At 35.6% G+C, this 26523-nt stretch overlaps 1 protein-coding gene across 1 annotated transcript in view; it reads left to right on the top strand.

Moving 5' to 3' along the window:
- Positions 1 to 26219, top strand: part of LOC129270166 (golgin subfamily A member 6-like protein 22) — a 48869-nt gene extending 22650 nt beyond the window's left edge. The window contains exons 9-18 of the mRNA XM_064105330.1: positions 1505 to 1633; positions 4246 to 4370; positions 6219 to 6345; positions 8059 to 8199; positions 9791 to 9817; positions 11923 to 12119; positions 13238 to 13460; positions 14162 to 14182; positions 16194 to 16280; positions 22556 to 26219. Coding sequence (XP_063961400.1) covers positions 1505 to 1633; positions 4246 to 4370; positions 6219 to 6345; positions 8059 to 8199; positions 9791 to 9817; positions 11923 to 12119; positions 13238 to 13460; positions 14162 to 14182; positions 16194 to 16280; positions 22556 to 23152 — 1674 coding nt within the window. The 3' untranslated portion in view covers positions 23153 to 26219. The remainder of the gene's footprint in view (positions 1 to 1504; positions 1634 to 4245; positions 4371 to 6218; positions 6346 to 8058; positions 8200 to 9790; positions 9818 to 11922; positions 12120 to 13237; positions 13461 to 14161; positions 14183 to 16193; positions 16281 to 22555) is intronic.
- The last annotated feature ends 304 nt before the right edge of the window (positions 26220 to 26523 follow it).

The raw sequence follows: 26523 nt of genomic DNA, 5'->3' as shown, positions 1-26523 counted from the left end.
ACAGTCAGTATAACAATGGCTGACATTGCGAAGCTGCGATAGCCGCCGCGATGATCTAATTGTAAAACTTAGTTTCATCGAGTCATTCAATCTCTTTCTTTCGAGGTATGCTCGATTTATTCCTCAATCATTTTAGCAGGTAAATTACCCAACAGTTTAGGCCACTGTTCGATTTCATTTCCGTAAATATACCGCCTATAATTTGCACTGACACTGCAGTGAATACTGTCTGTACGCCCACTACCATAGATAACGTATAGCTACCGCCGTATCGGGGATCGAGGCAGCAGCTGCGTGTATTTAATATTGGGTCTCCCAGATCCGGATTAATCCCTTATCCGGATTGGTGCTGGTCCCAACGTGTCCGGATAAGAGAGGTTGGACTGTAGTATATTGCAAGGAACAAAGAGAAATATACAAGCGCAAGTTAGGAACTAAAGAGAGAGAGAGAAACGGAAATGTGGATGAACAGAGAAAATAATTCCATGCTTCCTGAGACAATAAGTGATAATGCAAATGAAGAGACTTTCTTAAGCTGTTATATATGCAGCTTAGAAATATGTACATGTATGTGAATTATTTTATCATTTTTTTATTTATTTATGGACAGTTCAACGTTCATGTATATAAAATGTTTGAGAATATGTAATCATTCAATTTCTGTACCCTGCCCCTTTGAAAAAAACATTTGAATTCTGTCAGAGCTTTGTAAGATGTGACATATATGATAACCTAAAAATATTCTTGTAAATACATTCCATTTACCCCCAACCTTCATTTACTCTAAGAGCAATCATAATAACTCTGTCCCTTGGATTGGATGTTTAATGGAGGCTCTGTGTAAAGGAGAGTCACCAACTTTAAACATTATGAACCCACTGCACCATTTTTGTAAGAGTAGGGGGGGGGGGACCCCGGTGTAGTGGTCCACTTGCACACCCCTATCAGTTATGGAGTTGAGACCAGTGTAGGAAATTCATGTAGGCGACAGGTAAATTGTATTTATTTTTTTACCTGATTGAGCGTCAATGCTTGTAAGCAGGTAACCAGAGGACCAACGGATTAAGGTCCTCTCCGAGGGACAGGTGATTTTACCCCCATCAAAGCCCCAAATTGCACCTAAAATTCTGCAAAAGGAATGTTTTGGTGCAATTGACTTTTCTGGAGTCGGCCCAATATCTGCTACATGAAATATTCAAGAATATATAGAAAGTCAATATTCTGCAACTGGGTAGAATTGTGATGTTTGCATTTACGGCAAATTTACTGGATGAGCAAAAATAGCCCCCCAAAATTCAGCAGACACCCTAATGTGAGAAAAACATAAAGCTCTTATAAATATAAAAATTATTTCCTACCCTGGTTGAGACAGGTCTGCTAGTCACAGTGATTCATTCCACTATTCTTCTTCCAGGCACATGTGACATCAAACAAAGAATTAAAAAATGAAATAAAATTAGATAAAACCGCATTTATTATTATTTGTGTATTTTTTTTCTGACAGTACCTTCACGCAGAGCAAGCAGCCCGTATAGCCCATGAACAGGCAATGAGAGAGGAGAACGAGAAGAGATGGGCCGCTCTACAAAAACTCACAGAGGAAGAGGTACTTCACGTGCGGGAAGGGCAGAAGGTATGTTGAATCTCTCAAGATATCATTTAAATCAGGATATTTTTAGATTTCACAAATTTTATGAATTCTCTAAGTACCCTGTGTGATATTGATTCCTAGAGCTACAAAATGTGTGTGGTTTACGATCAGGGGCCCGCAACACAAAGCTTGGCAATGATCATTGAACATTTTTTAATGATTGATTGCGTTGACTACAATGTACAATCAATTGTGAAGATCAAGCTTACGATTAATCGCTAATATACTATACTATACTATACAAGAAAAGTAAATAAATGTTTATGGTAAACACTATTAATGTGATAATCATATTAACCAATAGCAATATAATACAATGAAGATAGAACAAAATGTAGAACATTCTTGATAAAACAATTTGTAAGGCTAACTTTATATATCTTTTTTTAATTAAATAAAAGTTGAGTAAATGGAGGGATGCACTAAAAAATGTATGTCCTGCATAAGTGCACTTCTAATTCACTCTATCACTCTTTGTAAAAGGGCAATTCCAAGCAAAAGTGGACATTTTACAAAAAATTATATTGGCTCTATTTCTAATCTGGATCAAATTCTTCTTTAAAACTCATACGGGATTTCATAAATACAAAAGGGGAACATAATTGGCCACAATTTTTGTCTCGCCTGCGTAGCGGAGCGAGACATAGGTATCACTATTTCCGGCGTCGTCGTCGTCAACAATTGTGTTGTACACCCAATAACTTTCTATATCTTCGAGGTGGGATGACCAAATTCATACCAGAGGTCCATCTCCTGAAGGCACAGGTCAAGTTCGAATATGAGTCGAAATGTGAATAAGGTCAAAGGTCAATGAACTTTCCATTACTGGCACTGTGCTGTGTTGTACACACAATAACTTTCTATAGCTTCGAGTTGGGATCGCCAAATTCATACCAGAGGTCCATCTCCTGAAGGCACAGGTCAAGTTCGAATATTAGTCGAATGTGAATAAGGTCAAAGGTCAATGAACTTTCCATGACTGGCACTGTGCTGTGTTGTACACACAATAACTTTCTATAGCTTCGAGGTGAGATCGCCAAATTCATAACAGAGGTCCATCTCTTGAAGGTGCAGGTCAAGTTCAAATGTGAGCCGAATTTGAATAAGGTCAAAGGTCGATGAACTTTCCATGACTGGCACTGTGCTGTGCTGTACACACAATAACTTTCTATATCTACGAGGTGGGATTGCCAAATTCATACAAGAGGTCCATCTTTTGAAGGTGCAGGTCAAGTTCGAATGTGAGTTGAATTTGATTAAGGTCAAAGGTCAATGAACTTTCCATGACTGGCACTGTGCTGTGTTGTACACATAATAACTTTTTATATCTTCGAGGTAGGATTGCCAAATTCATACAAGAGGTCCATCTCTTGAAGGTGCAGGTCAAGTTCAAATGTGAGTTGAATTTGATTAAGGTCAAAGGTCAAAGAACTTTCCATGACTGGCACTGTGCTATTTTGTACACACAATAACTTTCTATAGCTTCGAGGTGGGATCGCCAAACTCGTAACAGAGGTCCATCTCTTGAAGGTGCAGGTCAGGTTCGAATGTGAGTTGAATTTGATTAAGGTCAAAGGTCAATGAACTTTCACACTACTTTGTTCCTCTAGTGACATGAACTTTATAATTTTATACTTTTTAACACTAACAATTTACTTCAGAACTCAGTACTCTCTATACCTGAACCAGATTTTGTATTTTACTTGTTTATTCTTTAAAAACTGTTGTTATTTATTTAATGAGCTATAGTTCTTGGCACCGTTTATAATAGTCACGCACATTTGCCAATGGTACAATAGAAAACCTTTCAAAGTTTCTTAAATGTTACCGTTCAGATTTGACATGCAGTCACTTCATGACTGCAATATGCAGGCGAGACAACGCTTGGCGTTTGCCTTGTTTTTCTTATGCATCTCTTAGGAGAATCCAAACCATACACAAAATTCTTTACATGGGACTACATATATATTTTTTTTTACTTAATTTAAATTTAACAGAAAACTATTGCTTGTTTTGTAAAATTTTCTTTTGGATAATCTTAAGGTCATCATTTTACATCATATCAAAAGAAAATTTTAAAATATAAGTTAATTTTACGTCATCTGTGTGTGAATATTTCAGATGTCATTACGAACCGGGTATGGGTTTATGTTTTAAGTTGTAATTAATGTAAAAATACACCATTTCTTTAATGTAATGCAGCATATTAAAGCTAGAACAACATAGAATCCAATCAATAACTCAACATTGTGATAGCCATTTAAAGTTCACAGAGTTTGAGCAATATGTTTTCTCCTCAAATATGCATGTCCATTTTACGTCACTCTGTAACCATGATTATGAATATTCATATCTCATTAATTCAGTGGATCAAAATAACATATGTTATTATTTTGAAAAGTGGGTTTCAGCAACTACTGTCAGGTACCATTTCTTTGCAAATAACTATTTATATATGGGTGATATCTTTGTTTGAATGCTAAAAACTTGTTTCTGAATGTCACTCCGTAACCGTGGAATTGCCCAAAACAACCCTCCAATATTGCATAAATAATGAATGATAAGTAATGGTACCGTTTTCATTTATTCCTCAGCTTGATAGGCATAAGAACCTTGGTGGTATGAATAAGGTCAGTGATACTGTGGAGAAGATGGAGAGACAAGCAGCTGAAACAAGAAAACAACTGGAACAAGTCATGAAGGCTGAAATCAAAACAAGGTAAATGTCCAGCACAAGATTAAAAAAAATCAATCTACATGTATATTGCTGTTAACCCTAAAAGGCCCCGGAGGGGGGGGGGGGTGGAATCCGCCCCCCTCTACATTTTTCACAATAAATCCGCCGCGCGAAGTTTTTCATCCGCGCCGCTCGCTGACTTCTTACTTTCACATCTCGCGCAACTTTTGAGACCAAATTTGCGATGCCCAGGTACGCGGTTACAAAATTACGCAACATTATGTAAGTGCATGTCAGACCCAAAACTGCTCAAAAACGTGAATTCATGTACACGTCCAATGCAAATTGTGTATTTAGCCAAAATTCATAAGTGTTTCATTATTTCTACTTATACTGATTAAACTTAATCAATTTTGTCTTGTTTATGATCAGAATTAAGTCTGCAACAATTTCCATCGAAAAAACAAATAAAAAAAAAGTTTAAAAACAAAGAAATACATAAGAAATTAAAAAACAATCAAATACATCGGAAAAAAGTGCGATACCAAATTATTTTTGAAGTACATTTGATCAGGATCCTTCAAAGAGTCTGTGAATAAAAAATTTGCAGTTTTGAGGCAGTTTGATAGTTGATTAGAGCAAATGTTTTATTTCATTAATAAATTAGCATAATTAATTCATTAAATGAAAAGTCTTATTATTTCAAAAAAATTAACCATACAGCCTTGTAGATTATATCGCACACTACCACTGTGCAAATTTTCGCTGCGCTCGTGTGATCGAAGGCCAAGATCTTACGGGGTTGGAATCCGCCCCCCCCCCCCCCCCCCCCCTCCGCCGGCTGTGAGATGGGTCCAAAGAACACGGCTCTTTTAGGGTTATAATGCATAGGTGATAGTAATAATTAGATCAAAAGTTCATATCGTGTTTTGAAAAAAACTGGCCAGGGGCCCGTAACACAAATCATAGCAATTATCGTAAAACATTTTTTTTTGATGATTGATTGCATTGACTACAATGTAGAATTAATCTTAAAAATCATGCATAAATTAATCGATAACCTTTTTATTACGGGCCCTAGATTTAACTTACATCCCCATCAATGGCCCCCTCAATCCAAAAAAGAAAAGAAATGTGTGGGGCTGCTGGTGATGTAATCGTCGATGCTATCATTATTTCCATTCGTGCTTTCAACCTATCTTTGTTGCGTTTTTTTGTAAGTGTAAGCCTATAGATTAGTGTGAGTTATTATTTGAAGGCCTTAACTTTCTATATTTTTGGAACAAGGACACTTTTCAATGGCACACATTTTTGCAGTGCATCACAAATGAGAAAATAAAAATGAAACAAAAAAATGCCCAATAGCATATATGAGAGGGGTATTAGGTCAATCGATCTTTGAATTAATGTGAAGATAAATGCCACTTGTCATTATAATTTGAAAACAAATTGGTACAGCATCAAATGGAATCAAATGTATGTATATATGAATGAAAAATATGTGCCAAACATTCTGGAAGAAATTGTGTAATTTGAAATGGGTAATATTATTAATTAGATAATAGCAAAGAAAGCACAGAATTCAGCCAGCTGTCATGTCTTTGTCCAAGCAATAGTAATACATTGTCCCACATGTGCTTATCTGCATTGCTGATCTTTAATGCGATTGTTTTTTAGCTAAGATTTTATGATTTCATAAAGTTCTGTTCATGTAACTGTACAAAATCTAGATTACGGTGATATGGTGGCAATTAACCTTGGTTTTATAGACTTTCTCATGAAGTCATTGTTTAAAACAACTGCATATATTAATCTTGAAGCACCGTTATTGAGAAATGAATTCAGATTTATATTGAATAGTTATATATTTATACCAATTTTTTTTTCCAGACAAAGCCAAGACAAGCAGATTGAGGGTAAGATCGAGGATGTGCAAGAGAAGCTTGGCGTTGCTATATCAACCCTTCAGCAAGCCATCGGAGGTATCAATGAACAAGTATCATCTTCATCTAATGTGGTAAGTTACCCTATTCCATATATAGTGGTGGTTTCGCCTAACTAATTAAAGGAGAATGAAACCCTTGAAACCAGCTGAATCCATATCAAAGAGAAAAATCAAAGAAACATATTGTTGAAAGTTTGAGGAAGATTGAATGAATAATAAACTTATGAGCATTTGAATATTGAGATCACTAATGCCATGTAGATCCTCCAATTGGCAATGCGACCAAGATCTGTGATGTCACACACGTACAACTCCCTCATTACTTTAGTACTTATTTCACTTATATTCTCACTTTTATAGAGTCTATCACATGGTGAGGTGTTCTTTTTATTAGAGGACAAATACAGAGGTTTCACAACATATCATTGATGAATCGTTTGTCATATGATTAGAATGAACAAAAAGATATGTTTTGGGGTATATTTTCAGTGTCCAAAAGGGGAGAGTTGTTCATCTGTGACATCATAGATCTTGGTAGCATTGCCAATGGGAGGATCTCTATAGCATTAGTGATCTCGACATTCAAATGCTCATAACTCTTCTATTGCTAGTCCTATTTTACTCAAACTTTTGTTGATCTTATTCTTTGATTTTTCTGCTTTCACAAAAGCTAACCTGCTCCAAGAGTTTCATTCTCCTTTAAGTTTAGTATAGTGTGTGAAAGTTTATTTGAACATACTCATTCACATTGGCAGCATTCAAACCGTGTGATGTGTTCACATCAATTGTTTACTTTATTTGAACTTGCATCCTCACATTGGTAGCACAAAAAACCTGTGGTGCATTCGCATCAATATTTCTGTTTATTTGAACATAAACCTTCACATTAGTAGCGCACCGAATAGAACCTTTGGTGTGTTCACATCAACTTTAAAAAGTGATAAAAAGGTTTGGAAAAAGCAAAGCATAACCATCAAAAAGATATATACGCAGTTAGGCTCTGCATATTAGTGGAATAGTCTTTTAAACTCGTGAAGTGCCTTGATCCTGAAAGTTTAATGAAATATATTCATCTATTGAGATATACAGTAGCATCATTTCCATGTATCTAACTACCAATGAAAGTTGATGGATACATTTCTTCTACATTGTTGATCACTTTGCCGTAGTTGTTTATCTAAACACATTTTCACTTTCCTTTTAATCTATGGTACCTGCAGAGCGGGGAAATAAATACAAGGGTGCAGGGGGGGGGGGATTTGCCCCTGAAATGCTTGAAAGAGCCCTGGAAAATCTCCATTCACTGCAATGTCAAAGCTTATCCAGTATTGCAAATTTAGCCAGTACAGCCTGGCACATACTATGCGATCCGATTTTTCAGAGACATAATAACATTTGATATGAACAATCCAACCAATAAAATCTTAGCGATCAGAAATAAGAATAGTGGTAGGACTACTGAAATGAAAATTCAGTCTAGTTTGAGTTTCCCTTGTAAAAATAATAGCAGTATTTAAATCCAAATCGCAATGACGTCATCATCGGCTGCGACTTTACGCCGATTTGGACTTTGCTCCGACAACAGGGCTTGCCACAACAAAAAATTGTGATTTTATTATTCCTAACATTATGCCAAACTTAAAATAAAGTAAATTTTCTTCTTGGAACTTTCATATTTGATTTAAAAAAAATCATGTCGTATCGGATCGCAGAGTGTGCGCTTGGCTTAAGTTGTGAAAATTACCCCCTGTAAATAAAAAAGATTTTTTTTTTTGCCTGTTACAGAGTCAAGACAAGATGTCGACCGCCCTGGAGGAAGCCAAATCCAGCCAGTTGAGAGCTGTGACTGATCTAGATGCGAGGTTAAGCACCTTACAGTCCAAGATGGCCACACAAGAAGAGACTTTGGAAGACAGGATTCTGGCTGTAAGTCCAGTTGTGCATTCTTTACATTAGCTATGATCGTAGTACAATGGATTGGTGTGCATGTTTTAATTATGTACAACTGTTGCCTGATTTCTTGTATGTTCCATTGTAGAGGTCCACAAACAGAGCCATACATAGGCTGTACAGAGATCGTATGATGCCTGTATGATAATTAATTTGATGATTATTCATGTTTTCCATATAAAACATTCTTTTCATCACATCCAAGGTGAAGAGTAACAAAGTGTTCATAATCATTGGTATTTGACATAAGCCCAAACAATAGTCAATGTGCCAGAAGCAGTAGTATGGTAACCTTTGGGATTAATCTTATCCCGGGACCTGTGGCATATTTTCACTGTATTATATATGCCAATTGCTGGGGGTCGGTGGTTGTGTGCTGATAATAATTAAACAAATTGAATTGAAACTGGATTGAAAAACCAAGGTTCACTTGGGTTTAAAGGGGAATCCAGCCTTGGCCATAAAATGTTTTGTATGGAAGGAGAAAATAAATGAAACAGATTGGAGAAAGTTTGAAAGAAATCGGACAAGCAATAAGAAAGTTATAGCTGCTTTAAAATTGAGATCACTAATATTATGTACATATCAAATTGGCGACTGGGTAAGTAAATTATGACAAGGGGCAAGGACAACTTTCCCATAGGCCATGTACTTTATTATCAGGGATTTGTGGTTTTCTCCTAAGTACCCATTCCCCTGGGGCAGTAATCTAAATATAAGCCAGGTAGTATATTGTTTAATGTCCTCATGAAAGAAAAATATAATTTGAAGTAAAACTTTTGGGAAAAATGACATTTTAGCCATAATATGTATTGGAGTACAAGGAAGAGTAGTCCTTGCCTTACATCACTATGACATCCCATATGCGGCCAAGTTGAAGTCTCCATGAGTATAGTGATTACCAATATTTACAACTTTTAAAAATTCATAACTTTCTTGGTGTTTGTCCAATATTGTTCAAACTTTCACCTATCAACTTGTCTGATTTTTCTTTTTCTTATAAAAACAAGTTTTTATTTGGGTTGGATTCCCCTTTAACTAGAGTGATAAATTACCATCATGGTAAGTTTGTATGCCACCAGACCATGTTGTAAAGGTAAAGTAAAAATTATATATTAAAGGTATTTTTTAAATTTGTGAGCAGCCGATTTAAAAAATTCTCAAACCAAGATGAAACATGTGTACAAGTGCATGTATTAGAACTAATAAACCCTGAAAACAACCATTATTGAGAATGAAAAGCTAAAACTACAAGGCAAACCCCGATTTTGTGTATGGGATAAAATTAAGATGGTGTTTTCGGTCACTTTATATTTCAATTTTTGAAGCACTAAATAATTATTTTCCGAATGCAATTTTTTCTGGGCTTCATTTTTGTATCATATCACAGACACAGGTGACAAGTGTGGCCTTCTAGCTCAGATTTTTTTTTTTTTTTTTTAAAGTCAAACCAATGTTAACCAATCACTTTAAAGTTTGCTATTCTCTTGAATGTTTGAAAATAAACACAAACCATAGGATTGTGTTTGTGAATTATGTTTGTATTTATTTGATTATCTTATAACAGGCTGTTGAAGAAGCACTAGGTGATCAGGTAAGTAATTCTATCCACATTTCTAGTGTAAAGGCGACCGCACACCTTACGCTTGGTCTGCGACCCGATTTTGGAATAAATCCTGGTAGAATTTGATGCTAATATTGAGACATAGAATATCTTATTGTGCAATGTTCTAAATCATCGTACGAATACCTATGTTCAAATCTGCGACTATGCTATCATCCTTCTTAGAATAAAAGTGAATTTAATATCTAGTCGTAATGACGTCATAGCAGTCATACGATTGGCTACGATTTGAAACTAATTTTGCCTTTACTCCAAAATAAAGGCTTGCAATCTTTCAAAATGGTTATATTAGTATTCTTTCAATTAATTTTAACCTCAAATAAAATGATATGTTCCATTCACATTTTCAGAAAATGAGCAAAATGCGATACGTTCCAAAATCGGATCGCGAACAGTCGTAAGGTGTGCGGTGGCTATAAGACATTGCATGTTTTTGCTGATGAAGGCACTGTCACACACCTTAATGTTTTAGCCAGTGTAAACAATGTTTTTATGATAAGCTGTTTAAACACTTGTTATACGTCTAGACATCAATCTTTTAATTCTTGATTTATCACGTTATTCATCTCTTGATGTTTAACAAATCATTTTGCGTTGTTAAGAAAAAGAAATTCCTAGTATCAGTAAGGTAATATGATTGAATTACTTGCCTGACGTAAATTGGAAAGAAGTTTTCAAACGCTCAGGTGTGAAAGCTCCCTAAGGAGTGACAAGTGCCCTTCAGGAATTTACACTTATAAAAAATTGGCAAATATGTATTTGTTTTGCTTCTTGACATATTAGAAGACAGAATTGGTATTAATGATTATAATATGTGAAGATTTTATGCAATGTTCTCCTTGTACAATATGTTTATATTTTTTTTAGTATCAAGTTTTCAAAGTTATCATAAGTGGTCTGCTCATAAATAAGAAGTATTATTATAATAATAATAATATACAACAATTATATAGTGCTTAATACAAATGTTTCTAATCTCTGCATACTATTACCCTGGCCTTAGCATGGCTATCCAAAATGGATGCTCAAGCATTCAAGGAATTCCCTCCTACGGGGTACCCAAGATAAACACCTTGCCAAAAGACGCGAGTGCTGCGGTGGGATTTGAGCCCCGGACCTTGTTGTTCAAAGTCCGGAGTCTTATCCACTGAGCCACCACACCTCTATTGCGGTGGTATATCAAGGATATTGAAATAAAAGTCAAGACTGGTTGTTGAAAATGCATGATCACTCGACTTGTGCTTTATGCTGCATGTTACATTTATTTTCTTGTACGAGAGGGATTCTCTTTGATATTTTCACCAGATTTGACTAATTCATTTTCTCCCATTGGAAGTAATGGCGATTGTCAGAATAACTCATTAAAAACAATCTTTCATGATTTCTCCTTTTCTTTTTATTTCCTATAGAGCCAAAAGGTAAGATTACCGTGTTATTGTTCTACCTTTATAATACTTAGCCACTGAAAGATTTAACTCTAGTCACATTGTTTAAATAATCATAATGGAAGGTTATACATCTTGGGTTATTCACCTTAAAACTCAAACAACAACAGTAAACATTTCATGCAAGTAGTAGTAGTATTTCTTGAAGTATTGAAATTAATAGAAGTTTTAAGTAATAGTGGTAGTGGTGGTGGTAGTAGTAGTAGTAGTAGTAGTAGTAGTAGTAGTAGTAGTAGTAGTAGTAGTAGTAGTAGTAGCATAAGTAGTAGTAGCAGAAATAGTAGTAGAAGAAGCTGTAGCAGCAGTAGTAGTAATAGTAGCAGAAGTAGAAGAAGAAGTAGTCGCAGTAGTAGTATAGGTTATTCCTTCCACTTTCTGAGTTGCATTTGAAATAATGAATGAGTGTTCAGTTCAAGTTTGAATGACTTTTGTAAACTTTCTGCACTCTTGGTTCATTTCCATGTATTAAGAATTCACTTCCCAAATTATATCATTTTTATTTAATATATATTCTGGAAACTCAAATTAGAAGGAAATTCACTCAAATTATCGGTACAAAATTCTCATTTATTTATCGTGTCAAATCCTGGTAAATTTGTATATCATGGTGCTGTTATTATTTATTTGCAGGCAGCCAACCAGATAATAGAGGACCATACTGAAAACCTAGAGAAGATCAACGATTGGCAGGACACTGCTGATAAGAAGATCGTCCAGGTGAAAGAGCGTATGGATGAACTCGGACCGGAGATCAGGGAGATGAATAGAACCAATGAAACATTGCAAGAAGATATGAAGGGACTTGTAGATACAGAGGCCAAGGACAGGTATGGTATTGCCGATTGGTCTACACTCGGGGGGAAAAGTGCTAAAAAAGCCCTGGAAATTAATAAAAAGCCCCATAAAATCCCCATCCCCTTCCATGTTATAGTTTATCCAATACAGCAGATTTAGGCAGTAGGTTGTGGAAGTAGCCCCTGAAAAAAAAAATATATATTTTTTGCCTGGTCTTCACCCACTTGTCCTGCTCTATGTGGGTGTGTCATTCCACATGGTCTATTCCTAGTTCGTCTGTAACAGGTACCAACCACTTGCTCTAATTGGAGCGTTGTGGCCCCGTGGATTAGTCTTCTGACTTTGAAACAGAGGGCCATGGGTTCGAATCCCAGCCATGGCGTAATTTCCTTCAGCAAGAAATCTATCCACATTGTGCTGCACTCAACCCAGGAGAGGTGAATGGGAACCCGGCAGGATTAATTCCTTGAATGCACTGAGCGCTGAAAGGCAGCTCGAGCTAAAGCCGGGGTTATAATAAACACTGCGCCTCGGAATAGATTATTTCTAGATAGATGGCGCTATATAAATGCCTATTATTATTATTGTTATTATTACCTTTTAGCCCATTTACCATTCTGTTTAATTTCCGGACCGACTGTAATCCTTTTGTTTATCCTTTCGTCTAAACACCACCTAGTCTATATAGCCGTTTTCAGACGTGGGATCCTAGTCGGAGTAAGATTTGATTGTGAATGGAATAAAATTTAAAAGATATTTATTTTATTACCACCAAGACATAGGCTGTTTTGGTCCGAGGAAGCCCTGTCGGAGGTAAGGTTGGAGTAGTGCACGTCTGGACAGAGATACTCTGATCTTCCTTCGACCAAGATACTCCTACTTGTTTCCAGGAGGGTTTTGCATGGACGAGCCTAATTTAACTCACAGTATTTTTGACAGGTTTATTATAAAGAAAAGCTGTGTATGTACAGTGCAATGCAGTCATTACAACTGTGTATGTGTGTATGTACAATCTATAGACTTAAATGACTCTGTGTGTACCGGTATTGTGAATGAAATGTGACTTGATTCTAAGTGGGCAGTCTGCTGTATGTCACTCTAGGCGTACAAAGCGGGCAAAGGATTAAATCAAGTATGATTTCAATTCTAGGATCCGAGATGTCCAGATGGTGCGCCAGGAGTTCACCACCAAGTACAGTCAGTTGCAGCAGCAGATCGAGGCCGCCGCTCAGAAGGCTGCCCAGGGCGGTGGGGCACCCGCTGCCGCACCTATCCCGATCTCACAGAAAGAGAAGCTAGCGGCTGGCAAGGGAGGCAAAGTTGATCCTGCTGCCCTGGAGAAAGTGGAGTTCCTTGAGGAGGAGCTTAATAAGGTATTTCTATGTTTTCTTACACTATGCAGGTTTTAGCTATACAGTTATACGAAAAATGCATGACACTATTCCAATATGTTACTATATGTGAACATGCTGACCTAAAACAGTTATGATGTAAAGGGTATGAAAGGAAAATGCCTTACATGAATTTACTGATGTTACATCAAAATTTATTTTGGTCAGGTTCCTGATCAAAGTGAACTATCTACACATTTATGTCTGGATTATATAACACCCCTTTTCAAGCAAAGAATGGGCTGGAAATTTCAGGATATAATCTTTGTCTTTAGCTTTCCTATATCCAATTACTAAATTTTTAAAGTAATTAGAAAAAATTTCAAGTAAAAATAAAAACATTACTAATAGAGGGCACTAGATGCCAAATTTGAATTCCAATGACTTAAAGAACATCCGATGACCACTACACATACGTAATTTTGGAATGTTAGGTGATACTTAAATGTAATTCTTATTTACTGTCTCTTTACCAAAGCTTTTTTTTATACAAGCTTTAGCATTCATATCATAATCTAAAAGAATTTTAAGCTTTGGAGCAACTTGTTGATATATACTTTAAATAAAAGATAAGAAGTGACAAGTACGTGTATATTAAACTTTTCTTAATCAACATTTATTTTCTGTCAAAATAGTTGAATTTGTGAACTTATTTTCATGTTTGTGTTTTTTGCAACAATCAGCAAAGGAGAAAAGTGGAAGAGGTTTGTATTGAAAGAGTGTGCAGTGATCCATGTTTCACCACCCAATATGCACTTACCCCTTTTTTTTTAATAGATTTTAAGCACCATGTTATTTCACCACACTCTTCCCCCGTCACCGTGTGCACAATGTACATGTAGCATGGATTTTTTTGTTTTTAAAGATAAAATATTATTTTGATATATCCCTATTTTCTTAGATTATAATTTTTTTTTTCTTTTAGCACCTTTGATTTGATTTGATTTGTGATTATTTTATGCTGGAAACGAGAAACAGCGATATACATGTATTGTGTGTTGATATCTTGTAAAACATTTGATTTGTAAAAGTAGACTGCCTAAGAAATCCCAGATTTGACTTTAAGGATTTCAAAGAAAATTCTGTACAGTGTAATGGATAGAAATTCATCCACTGGGAAACTTAAAACTTAAGATTTGGCGCTTTACAAGTCACATGTATTATTATTAGTACTAAAAATAAATTGGCAAATCACCCCATCTGTGTATTAATTAAAAGGTTTAAATATAAAAGTGAAGACTACACTACATCATGACAAAGGAAACAATCTGCCATGTTTATCGCAGCCATGGTTTTTTCTTTCGACTCTGATCTCCTGAACATTTAGCCTTTATTGGGCTAGGTTTCTGTGTTGTCTCGGCAGTATTGTGCCTGGGAGAAATATGTGATATGAATATCCTGGCAGCTTTTGCACAGGCACATTGGCCCGAATTCACAAAGGTGGTTTTGAAAACCCACGGTTGAGTCCATGGTTTATGCAGATTTCCTGCATAAATTACGCTTATTTTACTGCGTATATTAAAAAATGTCCAATGCTGATGCACGCTTTTGTCACAGTGCGCCAAATTGATGCCTGTTGCCGTGGTTATCCACGCTATTTTATTCATGAGTCCACTGTTTTGAATTAATGAGTCCATTCTTCAAACAGTGGACTCATGAATAAAGTAGCATATCTAACCATGGTATTACCTGTTAAACAGGTGTCAATTTGGCGCACTGTGACAAAAGCACGCATCAGCATTGGACATTTTTTATGCCTGATACGCGTAATTTATACAGGAAATCTGCATAAACCATGGACTCAACCATGGGTTTTCAAAACAACCTTTGTGAATTCGGGCCATTGTTTCTGACTTCTAATTCCTCCATGGACTGTGGCACATAAAACACTTTCAAATCAGTGTTCAAAGTCAACCATTTTCTTTTGTCGTCTTTTCTGTCCGCAATTTTTTTTCCTAAATTTTTTCGTAATCATATATTGTTTATTGAAAAGTAATTGTTTACCTTAATCAAATACATCAGCCTATTCAAGTTTATCACTAGCACAACTTTTTTGGGTAGCATGCACACTCTCTGAATCTGTTGATGTTTATTGCGCAATATATTTTCTCCTAAATAATTAGTACCTTGCATATTAATATGCTTTTATTCATGCAAAGAAATTCTAAATTGTACTCCATAGAAAGAATACAACTTTTTTGTTTTGATGTTTGTAAAAATAAGTGTGACATGCATGAGTCTCCATTATAACACACGGACAGAAATGAGTTTAAAAAGAAATTTTCAAATAAGTTTTTAAATCATTTTTTTTATAGTGCTCCTTTACTGATCCAGTTAAAGACAGATTCCTCCCTTCATTCCAAAATTTAGGTGAAGAGAGCTTAAAATGATAATCCCAACTCTACTGAAGATTATAACCTTCTTAATCTGAATGTGATGGAAAGGGAGACTTTGCAGAACAGTAGGGAGTTATGAGAGAGAGAAAGAGATGTAGAGAGACAGACGGACTTGTGTTGTGTAACATATCTTTTAGCAGGATCACTGTATAGGCCTTCATAGACAGGTGGCCACTAAGACAGGTTGACTGTATTAGTCAAATTTTGTTGGTGTGCCACTTTCTTCTTTATGTCACTGCAGGGCATCATCGTCTGTAGCTTCCATCTGGTTTGGGTGAAATAAAGGTCTAACTCCGTATCGTTTCATTTTGTGTTCTAGGTCAAAGAGTCCATGGCTAAGGTTGAGAGCAGTGTCCAGACAGTTAGGGTACATCTGACAAGAAAGGTGGATTCAGAGACAAAATCGGTGAGTTACAAATTAATCCTGCTTCTCTTCTTTCATTCATCACTAGAGTTAACTTGTCGTTTTTTTGCATTGGATATCAAAGGGATTGGGTGACTCTGTCGAGGTTTGTCATGATCTGAGCTGTTGGGCTCTACATGCTCTGAATGCATGCAATAATGTTCAAGAGAAAAACCCTGAACATTTTATTTCATTAGCATTATTACATGCTTAGCAATAACTTAAAAGGTTTTCCCTCCATAGCCTACAGTGAATAATAATACGCCACACTAAAGTAATCTGTATCGCAACAAGTAAGCAACCGATCTTCGCTGATTCATATCTGACCTACAGATTTGCAATTTTGATTACAGTTTTAGCTGCGAGAGAAAAAATATCTTTAGATCCTGAATGAAATCAAACAATCCCTCTCAGGACTTTGGGCTATTTTACATAGTGTATTAAGTGATGAAGTACGACTTTTAGAGGGTATTTACATGTAAAAGGCAATCTTATTGGTGACTTTGCTGTTGTGCACTTTTCCTGATCATAATTGGGCAATCAATACAGCTTAACAAACAAAGTATCGATCAACTAGACATAACATTATGTCTGTCAATCACTTCAATTTGTGTTGTATTTCTTTAACTTTAGAAAGTGTTTATTGTAATTAATAATGATACTTTTGTAAATGATGAACTAACTAAAGATAGGATTTTGTGAATCATGCACTTTTTGATTTAAATATGTTGCACCACTACACTAACGTTAACAACTGTATCACTTCCCCCTTCCGCACATCTTTAAATTTGTCACTGTGTGCTGTGTGTTTGCCGTGTTACCATAGCGACGGGAGGAGATACGAGATCTTCAGCTCGTCTTCGAGGAATTCAAGGATAAGGTAGAGCCACTTCTGAAGCAGATCGAAGAAGAGGAGAAAGAGAAGAACAAAGATAATGATGAAGGTGGGTCGGGAAAGGAAGATGGTGAAGGGGACGACAATGATGATGACAAAGAGAAGGGCAAAGATGATGATAAATCAAAAGAGGATGACAATAACAATGGTGGAAAAGATGATGATAAAAAGGGTGATGATAGGGGTGGAAGTGCCGGCAGTCGTAAGTAGAGATATTCTTAAATCAATGAAGATGTTTATTTATTCAGTCTGAGTTCATCAGTTGGAAAATTGTGTATCAATGATCCAAACTTAATATGAAATTCCACTATGTTTCAACGGGGACATCCTTCTTCTTTGGGTGGTAAAAAGTGTCTTTACAAGGTTTTGGAGGCTTCTATGTGGCACGGGTTGTCATGTGATGCATATTCAGTACATCCTCGATGACAATCAGATGTCCCTTTCAGAGCATTGTGGGATATAATACTAAGTTTGGATTATTGATTCATTATTTACCAGTTGTAGAAGTATCTATCATTGATACCAACTCATATTTTGATTATTACCGCTTTACTTGATGATTTAAGTGCCAACTCCAGTATTTAGTCAAAGAGTCTGCTGTATTAAGATACAATTCAATACTGTGTTCCAATTGGTACTGGTTAATTATGTGATTAAAATGGAAAAGCATTAGTTAGTTCATTTTGTTTGTTCCGTAACATTTGCTCTGATAAAGAATCGCTACATTGCCAATTGGTCTACAACTTCTTCGTCTAATTTCCGTGTTTGTCTCATCTCATATAATCTTACTATGTCTACAAACAGTTTGCCTACTAGCCATTTGGTCTAATTGCAAGTTAGCCCATTTACCATATTGTTTAATTTCTAGTTAGGCAATACCCTTTTTACATGTATCTATATCCACTTTGTCTAACACTAGTTCAATGAAATGGTAACAAGGCAACTTTTCATTTAGCAAAGTGAAAAGTTATAAATAGACAGAGTGGATATAAGACCAACTCGGCATTGGATTGAATGAGTCTTTATACTATTTAGTTACTAAAGTGGCATTAATCCATGTGGAGTGGAGACCGAAATTAGAGTGGTTAATGGGTTTAGCTAATGTGATATAAGACTATCTGATAAGTATACCAACTGCTTGTAGATCAAGTAAAAATAAACCAAAATGTAAAACTTAAAGACATAAAAATACTAAACCTAACCTTATATATATCCTCAACTTGTCCTGAACCAAATCACAAACTAAACCAAACCGGAAACTGATTTTCTTCAGAGATATTGTGAATAGAACACTCTTTGTAGGAGCCAATTCATTTTTTTTTGTCAACATACATCTGAAAAATGTACATGTATAGCAATTGATATCTATATATGTACAATGGACACTATTTACTGTATGATTCATTTTCTTGCCATTTGTATTCACCAATTTTTAAATGATGCATACTCTACATGTATCTGTAAAATATGTATCAGTCTGACTGAGCAAAATGAATATTAGGTGTGTTGTATTTATTATTCCAAATTCGATAAAATATAATTGAGTAAATATTGAACATATTTCAGCTCACAATATTATCAAACGTATCTTGCAAAAAGCAGACATCCTTATCAGAAATAAAATATAAATTGCTATTTAGTGGAGACCATAAACATATTAAAACCATTGAGAATTCTTAAAAACTCCAAGTTAAGATTTGTTTTATGATATCCAGTCAAATTTACCATTTTGTATTAAATAGAAATAGCCATTAATAAATCACATACTGTCTTTAGATTTCATTTGAAAGTTATTGTATTGGTCAACAATAGGCTAGCCTGTTTTGAAGTGTTGTCAATATTTTTTTTCTTAAAGTATTGAAAAGTGTAGAGACTCATTCCAATTTGGAATTTCAACTTGATCTCGTGGCATTATTTATGCTCCTTGTAATTTTTTTCTTTTTTTTTAAAATACAAATTATGCATCTTAGATTTATAAATATGATAGATTTGATATATGATTCTTCCTTTGCTTTGATGCAGTCTTACCGTAGTATTTTTTGTGTTTTTTAAATGGAATTCAACCATGTACTATTACACCTTGATTAGAGGGTAGAGACTGAAATACTGATATGTTTTCTTAAAATGTGACAGCTTAGTCTATGAACAATTCTGTCAACCCTGATTTGATATACAGTATAGTCTTTACTTTGTTTTGTTCTCCTTTGTATGTGGGAAATGACATGTATTCTGTATGTGATGAACAACATAATGTTCAGACATGCATGCACTATAAAAACAGTTTGAACTTAGAAATTAACCATTGAGACAAGAATCAATTGCCATTGAGATTAGGTGGTTACAAATAACCTTAAATGTATTGAGATATAATGGACTATCGGTCTTCGGAATTAATTGTCAATTTATTTTTCATTAGCACTCGCCTCTCTCTCTATCCCCTTCACCCCCCCCCCCCCCCATCAGTCCCTTTTCTAAAAAGCCTCCATTTCAAATAGCCTTCAATTCTTTCTTCTCCTCGTCTTTCATACAGACAGATGTTTTATTCTTCCAAACTTGGGATTTATGACCCAAACCTGGCAGATTTATTTACAGAATATTTGTTTATAAGAATGTTTTATACCATTTTACATGTACGTTGTATTTCATTTCTCTCAAAATTGTATTTTCCCTCATTGTTAAACATGTAGTGAAAGACCACTGGGGGAGACGAGAATACAAATTTTGAGGAACAGGTGGTCTTTATGGTAAAAAGAGGTATATAATCTTATGATTCAAAAGGGAATGGAATACTTTTCAAGGGAAATCGGTCTTGTGGTCTTAATAAGTAAAGAAGTAAAAGACAATTTGTCCATCTATGCAGATGTGTCTTTACTTGGAATAAGTCATCATATTTTATCTTGTTTATCTGAAATTGTTTTTGATACCGGTATTAAGTGATGTGAAATTTAGTGCATTTAAATAATCTACATTTTTCTAGGATTCTCACATAATTAAAGATTGTGTGTACAGGTGATATTGTTTATTTGTTGGTGTTTGATACCAGTAATTATACTATTGAATCAGATTCATATTCAAAGGATAAGAGTTGCAGGCAATATCTTATGTCAACGGAATGAAAATATGAAATTAGTTTTTTTTTTGTTAGGTTATGAAACTGATGCTGTCCTCATCCTAGTCAGATATTAGCATATTGAAAATTTTCATTGATTGAGTAATTTATCATATACATGTAATAATACTTGTGTGTTGATGATTGAAATTTATGTATTTTCATGTAAAACCGTCCCATTTGTAGGCCTTTATGTATTACATTCATTTGATGTACGTTTACATATATCATATATCGCAATTTTATCTGTCATCTTTCCAATAGAGAACAAATGTTTGATTACTAGATTGAAATATATAGCTGTGAAATAGATGAATATCTCATTACCTGATCAGGAACTACAGTGTATAGCATATTTATATAATAAAAACCACTGATATGTGTCAGTGATGATTATCAAGAATGTTTTTTTTATTCTAATCTTTTTATTTGCTGTGCTGTTATTGTAACATTCACAATAGTTTCACACCACTTTTTACACTGTTGGTTTCTTACCACAAAACTTAAAGATATGTTGCAGGTACTAATGTGGTTCAATCATTTTACCAAATACTTTAATAGAGTACTTAATGGTTTTCACTGTACCTAATTGCAGTGGTTACTGCTTCCAAACAGTGAAACTTGTTGTATGAGGTTTACTGTGAAGCACTGAAGCAACAGGATGCTTTTTTTAATTAACTGGTTTCATTAAAGATGCCATAGTTTAAACATAAATGTACTTAGAAGCAGCAACCTTCGCAGTTTGACCTGGGCCCCATCTTACAAAGAGTTGTGATTGATCTGATCAACTTAAACTATGTGGATATCCTTTATTGTCATATTTTTATTTGGGAAATTTGCATAATGCCCTTTGTAAACAAAGAGGGGCTCACCCAATTGTAAAAAAAAATTGATTATACAAGTATACATGATTACTGGAAAACATTTTGAAGAAACATGCATTTTAGACAATGGCGTTGTTGGCTTTCCATAGGTGTGGTTGATCGGATCAAACAATGTGGATATCCTTAAATCCTGGATTAAAGTTGTGGTTTATCTATCGAGAGCCAATTGGGGCACAAATCCGTATCAGTACACATTCAATTTATTAACTCATTTGACACTCAAATTATCCATAATTGTCTGTGAATGATATCTGAAGTATTTTCCTTCATTATGAAAGCAAAAGGAAACAAAATAGTAAACATAAGAAGAAATATATTATAAATAGGATTTTTTTATTTTTGGCAACCCATAATTTTAGAACAGAGTTAGACCGTGGTCTAAGTTAAACCCGATTTCAGAATACGGGCCTTTTGGTTCATTAATACAAACCTTAATAGTAATGGTACTTAGGGCTGACTTTTATGATTGATTACATTCATCGTGTGCAATCAATCTTAAAACTCAACCGTACAATCAAACACTAAACTTTGTGTTAATGAGCACAGGGAAGTATTTCATGAAGCTGTTTGTCAGTGATTAGCACCAACAACTGTTATAAGCTACTGAAATCCTTGTCTCTATCTGATTGGCTGAGAGCAACTTTGTCAGTGAAATTCACCGACATGATGCTTCATGATGAATACCACTAAAGAAAGGTACTTTCACAGTTTGGTACTAGATATTCATCTATTATAAGATTGCAAACAATGGGGGGGGTTCTGCTACCCTAAATTTAGGCAAACATTAATGTACTCCCCTTAATTCTGTCATGTCAGGAATTGAATATACCATGCATTTTGAAAAAATAGAAATAACCATTTGACACCATCAAAGCAATCATACATAGGTAAGACAATGTTTAGCTGTAATGCAGACCTGACGCTCACTAATGAACATACAGAAATTTATTCATCAGAATAAAATCACATCCAGAATTGAGTCTTTTCTTCCAATTTCTCTGCACATACATGTATTTTGTTCACCTTATAATGAAATTGAGCAGTTTTCGCTCTGCAATGTGGATAATCAGATCTTCTCCCCCATGCTAAGCCTCAGGATTTGGTAAGTATTTTTTATTCTAATTCTCACTAATTCACTTGTACTTATTTTTGTTGTTGTTTGTATTATTTTGTTCACGGGAGGAGGGGTAGAAGAAATTATGTTGGCAAAAAACATCAATATCTTCCATTGCTCAACAACATTACGGAGAAGAGAAACTTTGAAGAGTTAAATTGTTGAATAAATTGAATTGCATGTAAAGGGGTGAAAAGGAAACAAAGACTTCGATTAATTTTGAATACATTCAGTACTGTTTGATTGGCTCTCTACTCTTCTCTCTGACAATTTTAGAACAAGGATCGTTTGGAGAAAATGGACACTCGTCTGGCAGCGTTGGAAGGCAAGTCTGGCTTACCAGCCGGAGGAGGTGGCACCTCGGCTGCACCCCCAGCAGCAGCTAGCGCTGCTCCTGGCAGTGTGGCCCCAGAGGCTGGTGATGGGGCACGAAGTGGACAGGGCGGCGGTGAACAGAGCGGCGACGGCCCCGGTAAAGCTTCGGGTGCCAAATCCCGACGACGTAGTCTACCGCCAGGTGGACGTCGATCAAGGGCACAAGGTTCTAAATCGGGCGCAAAGTCCGGTGACGAAGGGGTGGACGATGTTGGTCAACGGGATGGTAGCGTGGACAGAAACGAAGCAGCACCGAGCCAGGCTACGGGTAGGTCTGGACCGTCCCGTGGTCGAGGTCGTGGACGAGGGCGTGGACGCGGCGGTAGCAAGGCATCGTCACGCGCAGGTAAGACGCCACGCGATGAAGGAGATTTGGACAATGCTAGTCGTGCTGGTGGTAGTCAAGCCCAAGGGGGTCGAGTTAGTCAGCAGCTGAGTGATCATCCATCCCTTCAGTCAGAGGCCCTAACCATTGCTAAGACTCAGGATGGTAACTAGATCATATCCATGTTACCCTTGCCTCTGGAGATACATCTAGATAAGGTGATGAAAATGAGAAAAGAAACTGTATCGGGTGAATAACATTGAGCATTAGCATATATAATGACTACTTGATTCATAAAGATAGGTATATTTTTCAATTTCACATATATTTTATTTCTTAATCTTGAGAAACAACGTGGAGATACATCTAGATCAGATGAGGAAAATGAGAAATGAAATTGTATCAGGCGAATAACATTGAGCATTAGCATATATAAATTATAATGACTAATTGATTCATAAAGATAGGTTATTTTTCGATTTCATTTCTTAATCTTAAGAAACAACATGGAGATACATCTAGATAAGGTGATGAAAATGAGAAAAGAAATTGTATCAGGTGAATAACATTGAGCATTAGAAGAGCCGTGGTGTAGTGGTTCTGACTCTCGCCTTGTAAAGAGAGGGTCGTGTGTTCGAATCCCACCGCGGTCTAGCGTCCTTTGGCAAGGCGTTAATCCACACTTTGCCACTCTCGACCCAGGTGCTAAATGGGTACCCAGTAGGATGCGAAAGATATTGTATGTTTGATTTTGCCAGCGCCATAATGAGGCTGCGATTAATGCTTTCCAGGGAGTGGAAATTGTGCACTTTTCGTGCGGGATTAAAATGAATCCAATGACCGGGGTAATAATATGCTGTATTGCGCTTTGAGCCATTCTGGGAAAAGCGCTTTATAAAAATTGGCTATTATTATTAGCATATATAATGACTAATTGATCTATATAAGGTGACGAAAATAAGAAAAAAATTAATCAGTTAAATTACCTTGAGCATTAGCATATGTCATGACTACTTGATTAATAAAAGATAGGTCTATTCATCAAGTTCATATTTATTTTATTTCATAACCTTGAGAAACTATATTTTACAGACCTTTACTGCATTCATTACATGGCAATTTATGATAAATGTTGAAAAAAATATATATGGCCAATAGAAAACAACCAAAATATGTTAAGGTTTATGAAAAAATATAATAAGGTTCATTCATGCTGCCCTCTTTTTGAGAGAGATTTGGGTTAAAGGTAAGTAGAATGAAAGAGAACTGTTCAATTTGATACTTGTTATAGTATTTACACATTTTTTAATGGCAATCTGTACTAATAATGCATACATTTGCCTTTTTTATGTATCCATATTTTTCAGTATGTACTTTTGTTCATAATATTGTACCTCAGCCTTTTTGGAGTATAAAGAGCCAAATACAATCACTATCTAAGTAGTGGTCGTCAAAATGTTAAAATAAGTTGAATTTTATTTGCCAAATACAATTGTTCTATACATGTAATGATGAAGGTGACACCATGGCTATTGATAGTAATTATTTTTCACTGTGTGACTATGAGCAATCTTATTGGATATTTTGAAAAGAAAGAAAAAATTCCATCAGTAAACTAATGTTAGCTTTGCTTTTCACATACATATCTAAAGTTGTAAATAAATAATGAATGTGTGTACAAAATTCTATATAGAAGCAGTAGTGATGGAATGAAATATAAATGTGGACTAATACACAAATATACCAGGCTTTAAGTAAGTATAGCGGGAATTATTCATCTGAGGTTGGACTGGCATTACTATTTTTCCCCAAGAAAAATAGTAATTTTGCCAGTTCAACCGAGGATGAATAATTCCCTCTATACTTTCGAAATAAAGGCCTGGTATATTTGTATATTTGTTTTATATCCTACTTTAATAAGTTAGAGCAATAGATCTTGATAATCTAGTTCTTGTACTCGTAGTTCATTCCTTTTTTAATCTGAACCAAATATAGATAGCCCGCTGCGCTGACTGACCTACATGTACTTCTCCTGAAGCCATGCACCCAGCGTGATGAATGCGTATTAGTGTTTACGCCGTCATGATCTGTGACGTCAATGATGGAATGGTGCACTATTCCATCATTGACGTAACGGAACAGTAAATTTCCTTCAGTGGGTGTTTCATTTTCAACAATGCAAAATAGTGAGAATATGTTTTGTCACATGACATCAGCACACAGGATTTTATTTATGTAGGATATAAATAGTTTTATATACATCTTAAAGTAATAGATTTCTTCCCCTTTCATTTTACTATATCTGTGTGTTTATTTCTCTTTTGATCCTTAGCTTGTTCTTAAAACTATTTATGTATCTGAAAGCCTTAAAATGCTGGTTACAAAAAAGAGCAAAAATAACATGTGGTTTGTATTTGTCCCTCATATACATGTAACTAATAGTTCAAACAGTATTTTTTGTTTTTTCTTAAATAGAAAAGTAATTTCTTGAATGATACCAAGGCTGAATTCTGAAGTCAAATGTATCAGTATTAGTTTAGAAACTTAATAAAATCAAATCAGGATTTCTTCTCTAGCAACCATTAATACATCCATGTATGCATTTGAAGATCACACGTTGCCATGTATAAAGTGGTGGATACTTTATACCCTATGATTCTGTAGTAATTAAAGTCTGAAATAATGTATATTTGTAAATTTTCCATCCATATTTTTGTCAATGTAGCCATTTTATGGTATACTCTGCCCAAAGAATGTAAATTTATCAATGTTAGTCTTTCATGTGGAGTGTCGTGGCCCAGTGGATTAGTCTCCGGACTTTGAAACAGAGGGTCGTGGGTTCAAATCCCAGCAATGGCGTAATTTCCTTCAGCAAGGAATTCATCCCCAGTGTGCTGCACTCGACCCAGGTGAGGTAAATGGGTACCGGCAGGAAGTAATTCCTCAAAAAGCTGTGTGCACATGAATCGGTAGCCTAGCTTAGCTGGGTAATAATAGCAGGGCCCGCTGGGAGAACAGTTTTCGGAACTGAAGTGGCTACCCTGGGTAAATATACCGCTATTATCATTATTATGATTATAATAGAGTTCCTCCTATCAATTACATCTTTCATTTAAATCAAACATACATGCAATCTGATTTATTGAATTGTTTATTGATTAATTGATTTATTGATAACTGATTATGGAGTAAATAGCAATCTTGTCATGATGTAGAAATGGTAGAATAAATTTTCATTTTCATAGGAAATTTGTTTTCATCCTTTGTTAATATTGCTATTCTCATTGAGTGCATATAGAGTGTGTGCCAGAAAGGAAATGAAAAACACATCGCTCAATTTTGCAGGTGCCTCTATTTTAGGACACTTTACCCTATCTAGGCCGGGGGGGGGGGGGGGAGGCCTCAGAGGGCCCCCCCCCTCAACTATTCGCGCAATATTTTTGCCGCGCAAATTTTTTTTACCGTGCCGCTCGCTGACTTTACTTTCAAGTCTTGCGCAACTCTTGAGACCAATTTTGCGTCACCCGGGTACGTGGTTCCGAAA

Source organism: Lytechinus pictus, chromosome 10, assembly GCF_037042905.1.
Source record: "Lytechinus pictus isolate F3 Inbred chromosome 10, Lp3.0, whole genome shotgun sequence".
Lineage (NCBI taxonomy): Eukaryota > Metazoa > Echinodermata > Echinoidea > Temnopleuroida > Toxopneustidae > Lytechinus > Lytechinus pictus.
The sequence above is the reverse complement of the archived record's forward strand: the minus strand, read 5'-3'. Positions and strand labels throughout refer to the sequence as shown.